The sequence below is a fragment of the Camelus ferus genome, chromosome 8, assembly GCF_009834535.1.
Source record: "Camelus ferus isolate YT-003-E chromosome 8, BCGSAC_Cfer_1.0, whole genome shotgun sequence".
In the NCBI taxonomy this organism is placed as follows: domain Eukaryota; kingdom Metazoa; phylum Chordata; class Mammalia; order Artiodactyla; family Camelidae; genus Camelus; species Camelus ferus.
In genome coordinates, this window is record NC_045703.1 from 9,383,439 (window position 1) to 9,396,228 (window position 12,790).

At 41.2% G+C, this 12,790-nt stretch overlaps 1 protein-coding gene across 1 annotated transcript in view; it reads left to right on the top strand.

The window, feature by feature from the left end:
* The window catches only part of B3GAT2 (beta-1,3-glucuronyltransferase 2), a 79,164-nt gene that overhangs the window by 29,942 nt on the left and 36,432 nt on the right, over positions 1-12,790 (top strand). The window contains exon 2 of the mRNA XM_032484454.1: positions 9,075-9,219. Within this exon, the coding sequence (XP_032340345.1) occupies positions 9,075-9,219 (145 nt within the window). The remainder of the gene's footprint in view (positions 1-9,074; positions 9,220-12,790) is intronic.

Consider the following 12,790-nt stretch of genomic DNA (forward strand, 5'->3'; position numbering starts at 1 on the left):
CTGAGCTAAGCCCCTTCCCCCGGGTTCTTCTTAAAGAACAGCTTCTGCTGACCCTTGAACAATGCAGATTTGAACTTCATGGGTCCACTTATATGTGGATGTTTTTCAGTGGTAAATACTACAGTACTACATAGTCCATGGTTGGTTGACTCCATGGATGCAGAGGAACCATGGATACAAAGGACTGACTATAAGTTATATATGTATTAGCCCCCGCCTTGTTCAAGGGTCAACTGATTTTTATCCTTAAGAGGATAATCCTTGAGGGAACTGAGAAGATGCTAGAACATTCCTGTACACCCCACACCCAGTTTCCCCTATTGTTAACATCATACATTAGTATGTTGCATGTGTTATAAGGAACAAAGCAATAGTAACTAAAGTCTGTTCTTTACTCAGACGTCCTTAGGTGTCCTTTTTCTGTTCTGGGATCGTATTTTGGATACCACATGACGTTGAGTTGTCATATCCAGTTTTCTCCGTAGGTTCTTCTTTTACTGTGACAGTTTCTCAGAATTTCCTTGTTTTTGATGACCTTGACAGTTTTGTGGAGTCCTGGTTAAGTATATCGGAGCCTGCCACTCTCTTGGGATTTTTCTGTGGTTTGTCTCATGATTAGAATGCTGTTATGGGTTTAGGGGAGGAAAAAAGCCATTTTCATAAATCAGGGCAAGGGTACATACTATCAGCGTTATTTTATTGCTCAGATTCTTCCAGCTCTGGCCACTGGGCACTCTTACAGTTGGCTGTGTTCTTTCGACATAGCCCCCATCAATGTGGGTTTGTTTGGGGCTTCTGTTTATGTCTTAAACCACTTCCTTATTTTCTACTCTTGGCACTAAAAGATGCTTTAGGCTTTGTACAAATCTTGTATATTTCCCATTCTCTGTCCTAGAATCAGCCACTTCTCCAAGAAGCCCTGGTGCCTTTAATTAGGGAATGGTGTTAGAAAAGGCCACTGAGGTAAAGTACCATTCTCAGCGCGGCATTTCAAGGGTGCACAGTGTCACTGTGACTTATCAGCGTGGGTGTTGACCTTGACCATCTGGCTGCAGTACGCTTATCAGGTTTCTTCCCCTGTAAGGTTTCTTCCATAGTGTTCTCTTTAGAAGAAAGTGACTGTGCAGTCCGCACCCAAGGAGTAGAGAGCTCACTCTGCTCGCTAGGGTGGGAGGAGGGTTCCCTACAGACATTATTCGGAACTCTTCTGCACAGGACATTTGTATGTTCCCCCGCCTGCTGATTCATTCAAACATCTGTTTATATATTTCAGTTGAATTAGTGTTTAGTATTTATTTCTTACATTAGTTTGTAATCTAATTTTGTTGCTCAGATTGTCCCAACTTTGGCCATTTGGTAGACTCCTGTGGGCCTTTTTATATGTCCCCATCAATGTGCACTGTTTTTGTTTGTTGGTTTTTGTGTGCTTGAGTGTTTCCTTACTTTCTGGCTCTAACGATACCCCCAGGATCATCTGGTATATTTTCTGCCCTACTCTTAGAATCAGCTACTTCTCTGAGTAGCTCTGGTTCCCTTTATTCAAGCGTGGTATTAGAAACCAAGGCCTGGTGCTTGGCGGGATCATTGCTCCCGGAGCATCACTGATTCTCCACCCTCTCAGCTGGCAGAACAAAGAAATGTGTGTATATGCTGACCAACATCTACACACATATCTATCTATACCCATCTCTATGTTAGGCTAAATGTGAGTTCATACTGATGTCTCCAACGCTAATCTGGAACCACATGGATCATCCTAGCCTTCTCTTTTGCTTATCTGTAAGTTCTCACTCCAAGGTGAGAAACCTGTCTCCCAGCAGCCACTGTCCGAAATGGATCTATTTTCCTTAAGGCATTCAGTGTCCAGGACCTCTAGCACCTGAGATCCTTTCTTCCTGGAAAGTCTGCTGTCTCCCTGTCCGCAGTGGTCCATGCCTTTCACACCTTAGGCGAAGCTCACATTGATGACCTCAAGGAAGCCTCGGCAGGACCCAGATCATGTCAGATCACCTCACAGCTCCACCTGCTTCCCTAATAGCCCTTAACAGCCTAGATTCAAGTAACTAATTTTGCAGTGGGTTGTGTCATTGCTTTTTCTTTCCCAGAACATTGGCTTTGTAGGAAAGGACCTTGTCTGCCTTGCTCAGGGGCTGGCAGCAGACACGCGTTAGGTGTGGGATCAATATTTACTGGAAAGACAGATGAGGTTTGGCAGAAATGTTCAACATGATATTCTACCCAATGCTATAGAAGGGTTGAGAATATAACATTAAGAACATTTCTGCTTTCTAGAAATCTTAGCTCTTTTAAGTAATTAGCTGATGCACCTCAGAAATTCATGCTATGGAAATGGTAGTGTATGGAAATCAAAATAGGACCCCCCCAAAAAAAACAGGGTGATGTAAAGTCATGTGAGGGATGCCGTATGGACTGAGTAGTGCTGAGCCACGACACAACTAGCTGAAGGAAACGGATGGTGACATCTTGAAGGGCTGATGCAAAAGAGAGCAGATGTGACGTTCATTTTCAGACTTGCCTCAGAGAAAACTTTCGGGTGGGTTGGATCATATAAATATAGCTTCCAGGTTGGAAAATGTCAGATGTTTATGCGCAAGAATTTTGGGAAGGATCCTCAGCTCCAAGTCATCACTTCTCTGTCCCTCCGTCATCGTTGCACTGCTCTGTCTTTTCTGGATTTTGTTCATGGGATCCTGCTGCGTTTAGGATGATCTTTTTTGTTTCTGGTTTGGGGTGTGTTGTGGGGGGTTTGGGGGGGCCATTTTTTCTGCCACTGAACAGATGAGTTTCAAAAGCAGGATATGGAATGTAAAATTCTTTATTATAATTCTACCCCTTGAGGGTGCCTATAGCATTTTCAGTTTCATAAGGTCAAGGAGTTTATTCATTTCCTCTTGGAAAAAATAAAACAAGATTTCTCCTAGTGGTGACTCTTAAAGGAAGCTAAAGTCATCTGTTTAGCTTTTTCTGCTTTACTTGGATGATCTCATAAGTGTGGTTTTCTGTAGTCTTCCAGTCCCTGGAGCTGGCCGCTAGCCATTTCCCAAAGAGGGACCAAAGTGATGCAGCTTAAAGCTGCAGGGAAAAAAAGTTGGCTAAAGAAGTAGGATGTGGTGGTAGGCAAGGGTCACCAGACACGGGCACGCCCAGTAGTTACCTGCCACCCTCCTTTTCTGGAGGAGATGCGAACAACCAAGCACTGCCTGTCCTGGGGAGTTTAAAAGGCATTAGCCTAGGGGAGTGTAGAGTTAGACCAAACGTATCCTGTGGTCTTCTGTAGCCGTTGGGTCTGCCCTTGATTTTGGCTGGTTGCTCTGCAAGCCCTGTCTATTTCATTGGGGTGGTGGTAGAAGGAATAAGTGACGGAGTGTGACCCTGGTGTTGAATAAATAGGAAGAGAGTGCCTTTGGGGGCCAGACCGTTTATCATTTTGTAACTCCTATGAATCTGGGAACTGCTTCCTCTTTGTCTTCACATCCAGTGCTTTATTGCTCGGTTTGAGGCTGGAGCTCACACCAGGCCTCTGAAGTTCTAGCAGTTATGTAACTGCTATTTTATGTTAAGAAAGTCATAAAGCTTTTATGTGCTGAGAGTCTTTTAGTTATATGAATGTGGTTTTACTTTTAATAGTAACAGTCATTATTAACATCCCCCCACTCCTCAGAAAAGGAGGTAGAATCCTTAAGGAGCATAGATTGAGTGGAAAGGACACAGAACAAAGGATAGATCCCAGAGGTGGAGCGAAGACGTTCTGTAAATAGCTGTGCTATTTTCCTTTGAAATGTCTAGCACACCCTATGTAGTATCACGGTCGTGTGCTGAGGGGCTGTATGTCTAACTCTGTGATGAAGGATTTCACACTGAATTTCAGAGCAGTGCATACATGCCAAGGGCATCTGGACCTTTCTGAAGTTTTAAAGAGCAGTCATCCCCCTGTATCTGCGGGGTGTTGGTTCCAGGACCCACTGCGGATACCAAAATCTGCAGATGGGCAAGTCCCACAGTTGGCCCTCTGTATCTGCAGGTCCGGCATCTGTGGATTCAACCATCCGCGAATGTGAAGGATGTGGATCTCGCGGATGCGATGGGCTGACTGTATTTAAATGACAGACTTTTTTTTTTTTTAATTTGGCACACTTGGAAACATAATCCTGCCATATCATCTGCATTTAGGTCTTCCTTGATTCCCCTATAGCACCCAAACTTCTGAAAAAAAATAAAACCTGGATAAGAGCTAACTCTGAGCTGCCCTCAGAAATTTGGAATGTGCTGAGCAAAACCTACATGTTAGCATGAAATGGGCACAGAAATGTGAGGTTTGGCTTCTTTGATTCATCTTATGACCTAGAATCCTGGGCCAGTGTAGTCTATGGACAAAAGCCCACCTGTCTTTCACGGCCCCACTTCAGTGAACAGCCACCCGGAGAACATGTCTGACCATGTTTATTTGTCCCGTAGGAGTGCTCGCCCAGTTCCCATGTATTGTTCTCGTTAAGGTAATTTCTCTTTTCCTGTTTCCTCTCCTTCTGTCTGTCTTCCTCTTTGACTGTGAGCGGCCCCTTCACAGCACAGGCACAGCTGATGGCTTGTTGGTGGCCCACATGGCGCCTACCGCCCGGTGCTCACACAGTGTTTTCAGGGGGAGGGTGTAGCTCAGTGGTAGGGCGTGTGCTTAGCATGTGCGAGGTGCTGGGTTCATTCCATTAATTTAAAATAAGTATGCTGAAGAGGACACACAAGTCTGAGATGGGCTCTGCTCACCAGTTTTTCAGGTTTGAAAATTTGGTGTTCTGAGCAAAAACAGTTTAGGGGCTGAAAAATCATGGGCATTTTAAGGAAATAGCCAAAAGAAGAAGAAGCACTATTTTAGTGCCCTGTTAGATATAAGGCCATTCTGTCAACATGAGAAAAACATGTATTAAATTTAATTTGGTTTCTTAGTATGTTTGGCAGGTTTGAAATATAAGACAAAAAAAATGGAAATGTCTTCATTTTCTGCAGTGTGTGAGGGAACAGGAGTCTGAAGGTGGAGGGGATTGAGGAGAGGGCTCAATTTTTGTGAAAATTTTGGTAAATTTTCTGGCTGTTTTGTCCACCTGTGGAGAACACCTAGGGCACAAAAGCATTAGTGTTAATATTGCTTTGAAATTAAATCCCAAAAACATTGCTGAGAGAAATTAAAGATCTAAATACATGGAGGGAGAGAGATCATATTCGTAGGTTAGAAGACTCGATGTTGTTAAGGTACTAAGTTCTCACCAAACTGATATATAGATACAATCAATCCCAGTCAAGATTTGCCAGAATTCACCAACTGACTCTGAAATCCATATGGAAATGAGATGCATTTAGAACAATCAAAACAACTTTGGTAAGACATAGAAAACAAACTTATGGTTATCAAGAGGGGGAGGGCTAAATTGGGAGTCAGGGATTTGCAGATACAAACTGCTATATATAAGAGGTAAACAACCAGGTCCTACCGTGTAGCACAGGGAACCATATTCAATAACTTGTAATAACCTATAATGGAAAAGAATGTATATTTGCATGTATGACTGAATCACTATGCTGTACACCAGAAACTAGCACAGCATTGTGAATTAACTATACTTAAGTAAGAAAAAAACAACTTTACAGAGCTGGAGGACTAATGCTGCATAACTACAGCTGTTATCATAAAGCCACAGGTAAATCAAGACAGACAGGTGGTGGCACCAAGATCACCAAGTAGACCAATGGATCAGAGGGGACATGTCCGGAAATAAACTCACACATATGTAGCCTCTGATTTTTGACAAAAGTACAAAAGCAGTTCAGTTGTTCTGGGACCATTAGATACAGCTGGAACAATTGGATATCCATAAGCAAGAAAAAAAAGAAAAAAGAATTTCAATCAGCCCTTAATATCATATATATAAATTAACTCAAAATAGATCATAATCTAAATATAAGACCTAAATCTATAATTACTTCTAGAAAAGAGGTGAAACCCTTAGGTTAAGCAGAAATATATTAGATATAAACACCAAAAGCATGATTCATGAAAGAACAAATGGATGAATTAGACTTCAACATTAAAAGCTTCTGTCTCTCAAAAGACACTATTATGAGAATGAAAAGATGAGCTACAGACTAAGTGAAAAGATTAATAAGTCACATATTTGAGAAAGGACTTGTATGCAAAATATATAAATAACTCTCAAAACTTGATGATAAAGAAATAAACAATCAATTCAAAAAGTAGGCAGAACATTTGAACAAATATTTCACCAAAGAAGCAAGACAAATGGCATATAAATAAACACATGAAAGGATCTCAGCATAATCAGTCATCAGAAAAATGCCACGTGAAACCACTGTGAAATATTGCTTGTACCTAGTAGAACGGCTGAAATGTAGATGAGCCACACTGAGTGTTGGTGAGGATGGGGAGTAACTGGAACCCTCGTATACAGCCAGTGGGCGTGGAAAATGGCGCAACCACTTTGGAAAACCATTTGTCAATTTCTTAAAAAGTTAAATGCACACCTCCCATGTGATCTGGGCATGCAACTCTTAGGTATTTATCCAAAAATAGTGATGTCCACATAGGCTTGTGCACAGATGTTTGTAGCAGCTTCATCTGTAATAGCCAAGAGCTGGAAACAATCCAAATGTCCATCAACAGGTAAACGGATTAAAAAAAAAAAACCTGGACATCCATACACTAGAATACTAGTCAGCAATATACGAAATGAACTACTGACGCACATGGAAACATGGCTGAATCTCCAGGTGGTTATGCGGAGTGAGAGAAGCCCAGATGAAAAAGCCAGTACGTACTGAGGGATTCCGTTCATCTAAACTTCGATGAAATGCAAGCTAATGTACAGTGACAGAAAGGAGATCAGTGGTTGCCTGGGGTTAGGGGATGTGAGGACTGTGGGAGGGGTGGATTTGAAAAAGAGCACAAGGAAACTTTGGGGGTAATGGGTACGTTCATTATCTTCATTGTGGAGAAGGGTTCACGGCTATTTACACAGGTCAAAATGGATCAAATTTTACACTTGGAAAAGTGCATTGTACTCTTTCAGGGGTCCCTAAGACTACCTACGTGTTTGGTGATTTACTAGGACTCCAGGCACACAAAACATGGTTGTCCTTGGGGCTGAGATTGAGTACCGTGACGCAGGAAAGATGCGGAACCAGATCAGGGAGGGGAAAGAATCAGGCAGGGTCTGGAGGAATCCACGTGCCTCCCCCATGTCCCCCCGCTCCCGTGAGGAGTCACACAGGACACCTCCCCTCCAGCAGCAAAAATGTAACCCTGGCTGTGCCGTGGTTATGCCCACTGAAACCCATTTCAGGTTCTGCATTTTTCCTGGAGGCTGGTCACACAGGGACCTTTTGCCCACTGGTATTTCACATTCCCAAAGGAAAGACATGTTCAGTGGCCCCGGGCAGGCAGAACAACCACAACCTTATTAGCCTAAGAACTGCTTCCAAGCCAGGTTCCCATATGCCAGCCAAGGGCCAGCCTTGTAAGTGGGCCTTTCTGAAGATAACGGTCTCAGGGCTGTTAATGCTTCTCTGCAGTCAGTGAAACCTCAGTAGCACTTTTTTAAATTATTCTATACATTGTTATGAGCTAGCGCAAGGCAATGGTGGTTAATTTCTTGGAAAAGTTCTAGACTATAAAAATAGTAATTTCAGATTTGTGGGAGACCAATATAGTAAAACCTTCATTACTTGGATTGGTTCATACTCCAAAGTCATCTTTTTGGAGTGAGGTGGGATGTTAATAAGTAAACAAAATTGGGATACTTGACAAATAGGAGCTTCAAGACATTTTCATCCTTTAATAATATGACTTTTCATTTGAGTTGTATTTGAAACTCTTTCCCACGTGTGAAATGTTTCTTCCTTTTCATTAAAAAAATTCCTTGATTGATAGTCATTTTCATCATTGGTCAACTGGTTATGACCTAGTTCTACAGCAAATAAAAAGTAAAGCATCAGTGTTCAAACTGTTAACAACTGCAACACTGGGTCCGCCAGCTGCCACTGTGTGTGTTTTGCGCTGCCCAGGGCACACCCAGCTGGGAGGGTGAGGAGAGCGGAAATCCAGCCTGTGCCTTGATGGCCAAGCCAGCCCCCTCGCCCCTCCTGGGTGTGTCTGCCCAAGAAAGGAGCACATCTTTCTAGTCTGCACAGAGACGCCACGTGGGCTGCCTCTGGCCCCAGCACACACCCTGGGAGGGGGGAGGGGAGGCGGGGGTTTGCTGCTGATGGTGGTAGCTTCCGCCTTCCCAGATGCTCCTTGCTGTCAGCAGGCTTTGTTGTGAACACGTCTTTCCCCTTAAAGAGATCCAGCAGGTGACTTCCAGTTGAGGGCTGTCCTTACTCAAAGCCCCACTGGGAACCGGCATGTGTCCCTTGTGCCAGGAGAGGGCCAGCTGTTCCAGCCAACGGGGTGAGGCATCTCCTCTCTAACTTGACCCAGCTGCCTTTGCAAGGCAGGTGGATTTAGCAATGCTTTTCTTGGTGTCAGCCTGAAGGATGCCAGGTGTCAGTTCTGTACCCGAATCCCCTTAGTAATGTTCTCAGCCAAGACTGCTGTGTGTCCACAGCAAGAAAATAATCAGAGAGAGGCCACTCCAGCAGCTTCTCAGAGTGGAACTGTTGCTATCCCTGAGGATTAAGGTTTCCCACAGGGGCAGCCAGCCTCCTCTCTTCTGAAGGGGCCAAATATTGTTTCAGATTCAGCTTTGAGAAAAATAGACAATATTTGGCCATTACAACTTCACTGCAGGTAAGTGAGGTTCATATACTGACCCCCTCCATCCCTCCCAGCTGTGAGCCTCCAGCTGCATCTGTCACAGAGACCTACAGGGACCTGGGGAGCCGTGGGTCATCAGAAGGGCTCTGTTTGGATGCATTCACCTTTGGGAGATTTGCATTCCCTCCTCCCCTCACCCCCAGCCCCATTTCTTCTGTGGGGTACCCACGCCATCCTCCTTTCAAGTTCTTTTCCCTGAGGAATCTTAAACCGCACCTTTCTCCCCTTTCTGTAGATGCGAACCACGCGCAAGGTCTCCGTCTGGCCAGTGGGCCTGGTTGGCGGGCGACGCTATGAACGTCCGTTGGTGGAAAATGGCAAAGTCGTCGGCTGGTACACAGGCTGGAGGGCAGACCGACCTTTCGCCATTGACATGGCAGGTGAGGCATGTGGCTGGTGGGTTTGCTCCTGCCTGCCTGTCCCTGCTGGCTCCCCTGTTTGGCACATGCGCTAGAGGAGAGAAGCTTTGACCTTGACCAGCTGCTTTGGTTAAAACCCTAGATTATGTTATCTTCAGCAGATAAATGGTTTAACTAGACCTTCAATGCAGGCTTTTGGTGAATTCAAGTAGAAATTGATGTTTTTGGAGGGACTGGAAAATGCTCAGTCCATTCCATTTTGTCACCAGTCCATGCAATGTTGGCGTGCCAGGGGCTGGGCTGGGCAGTTGGGAGTTCGGTGCTGAGGATGCCACCTGACCCCTGCGTCACGGGGTCTGCACCCTGTACTTTTTGATGCCTCTCTGTCCAAGTCCAGATTGTTCTAAGACGTCACATGTGTATTGATGAATTTAGTAGTGATATGATATAGGCAAGCTGTTCATTTGCTTATTGATCCATTAGTGCTTATTGATATATTTAATGTCAATTATCAATATATTTAATAGGTAAAATTTAAACATTGGATTACTGGTTTTTCAAACATTTATTAACTGTGAGTTAATTGATAAAACAAACATATAGTAAAGGTAGTAGACCAACCACTCATAAAGCTGGTAGGAAAGTTAAAAGACAAAAGCAGTAAAATCAGTCTATATCCACAATAGGTAGTTAAGAGATACACAAACAAAAAGATGTTAAATAATTACTCTAAATATAAATGGGCTAAATGCCCCAAAGGACATATAGTGACTAAATGAGTAAAAAACAAGACCTATGTATATGCTAACTACAAGAAATTCACTTCCATCCTAAAGATACATACAGACTGAATGTGAGGGGATGGTAAAAGGTATTCCATGTAAATGAAAATGAAAAGCAGGGATAGCAATACTTGTATCAGATAAAACAGACTTTAAAACAAAGACTATAATAAGAGAAAAAGAAGGATAGTATATAATAATAAAGGGATCAATCTAACAAGAAGATATAACAGTTGTAAACATATATGCACCCATTATAGGTGTCCCTAAATACATGAAGCAATTATTTAAAAACAGAAAGGGAAAAATTGTCAGTAATACAATATTAGTAGGGACTTTAATGCCCTACTTACAACAGTGGACAGCTCATCCAGACAGAAATTCAATAAAGGAAAACTGGCTTTAAATGACCCATTAAAGCAGATGGAATGAAGGTATATAGAGAACATTTCATCCCAAAACAGCAGAATACACATTCTTTTCAAGTGCACGTGGGATATTCTCCAGGAGAGCTCACATGCTAGACCACAAAACAAGTTTCAATAAATTTAAGAAAATTGAAATCATATCAAGCATTTTTTCTGACCATGACAATATGAGATAAGAAATCAAGTACAGGAAAAAGTGCAAGAAACACAAACATGTAGGGCTAAATAACATGCTACTAAATAACCAATGGGTCTTGAAATCACAGTGGAAATTTAAAAAAAACAAAAAACCTGGAGACAAATGAAGATGGAAACACAAAATACCAAAATCTGTGGGACAGAGCAAAAGCAGTTCTAAGAGGGAAGATTGTAGGCATACAGGTTTACCTCAGGAAACAAGAAAAATCTCACATAAACAGTCGAACATGACACCTAAAGGAATTATAAAAAGAAGAACAAACAAAATCCAAAGTTAGTCAAAGGAAAGATATCATAAAGATCAGAACACAAGTAAATGAAATAGAGACTTAAACAAAATAGAAAAGATCAATAAAACTAAGAATGGTACTTTGAAAAGATAAACAAGTTGATAAAGCTTTAGCCAGACTCATCAGATTCATCAAGCTTTAGCCAAAAATAGAGGAGACCCTAGTCAATAAAATCTGAACTGAAAGAGGAGGCCTTACAACCAACACCACAGAAATACAAAGGATTAGAAGACATTACTACCAAAAATTATATGCCAACAAAATAAACAACCTAGAAGAAATGGATAAATTCCGAAAAAATATACAATCTCACAAGACTGAATCAGGAAGAAATAGGAAACATGAACAGACCAATTACCACTAATAAACTTGAATCAGTAGTTTAAAAACTCCCAACAAGCAAAAGTCCAGGACCAAACAGCTTTATAGGTGAATTCTACCAAAAATTTAAAAGGATTTAGTACCTATCCTTCTCAAACTATACCAAAATAATGATGAGGAAGTAATGCTTCCAAACTCATTCTATAAGGCCAGAACCATTCTGATACCAAAACCAGATAAAGGCACCACAGACACCACATACACAAAAAGAAATGTACAGGTCAATATTAGTGATGGACATAGATACAAAAATCCTCAAAGAAGTATTAGCAAACTGAATTCAACAATATATTAAAATGATCAAATGGGATTTACCCAGGGATGCAAGGATGGTCCAATACTTACAAATCAATCAATGTAGTACACCACATTAACAAACTGAAGAATAAAAATCATATCATCTCAATAGATGTAGAAAAATCTTGACAAAATTCAACATTCATTTATGATTAAAAACTCTCAAAAAAGTTGATATAGAGGGAGCATACCTACATATAGTAAAGGTCATATATGACAAAAACACAGCCATCATATTCAACAGAGAAAAGCTGAATGCATTTCTTCTAAGATCAGGAGTAAGACAAGGATGGCCACATTCATCAACATAGTATTAGAAGTCCTAGCCACAGCAGTTAGACAAGAAAAAAGAAATAAAGGGAATCCACATTAGAAAGGAAGAAATAAAATTGTCATTGTTTGTAGATGACATGATACTATATATAGAAAATCCTAGACTGCCATCAAGAAACTATTAGAAATAATAAATGAATTCAGTAAAGTTGGCAGTATACAAAATTAGTATACAGAAATCTGTTGCATTTCTAAACTTTAATAATGAACTATCAGAAAGAGAAATTAGGAAAATAATACCATTTATAAATGCATCAAAAAGAATTAAATGTTTTCTGCCCCTTTTTGATTGGGCTGCTTGTTTTGTTTTTTCTTTTAATATTAAGCTGTATGAGCTGTTTGTATGTTTTGGAAATTGGTCCCTTGTCAGTTGTGTCATTTGCAAATATTTTCTCCCATTCTGTACATTGTCTTTTCATTCTGTTTATTGTTTCCTTTGCTGTGCAAAAGCTTTTCAGTTTAATTAGATCCCATTTGTTTATTTTTGCTTTTATTTCCATTACTCTAGGAGCTAGTTTGAAAAAAATATTGCTGAAATTTATGTCAAAGAGTGCTCTGCCTATGTTTTCCTCTGGGAGTTTTGTAGTATCTGGTCTTACATTTAGGTCTTTAATCCATTTGGAGTTTATTTTTATATATGTGTTAGAGAATGTTCTAATTTCATTCTTTTACATGTAGCTGTCCAGTTTTACCAGCACTTACTGAAGAGACTGTCTTGTCTCCATTTTATATTCTTGCCTCCTTTGTTGTAGATTAATTAGTTATAATTCTTCTTTGTCTTCTTTGGAGAAATAGACACTTCTCCAGAGAAGACATCTAGATGGCCAACAGGCACATGACAAAACATGAACGTGACAAGATGTTCAGCATTGCTAATTATTAG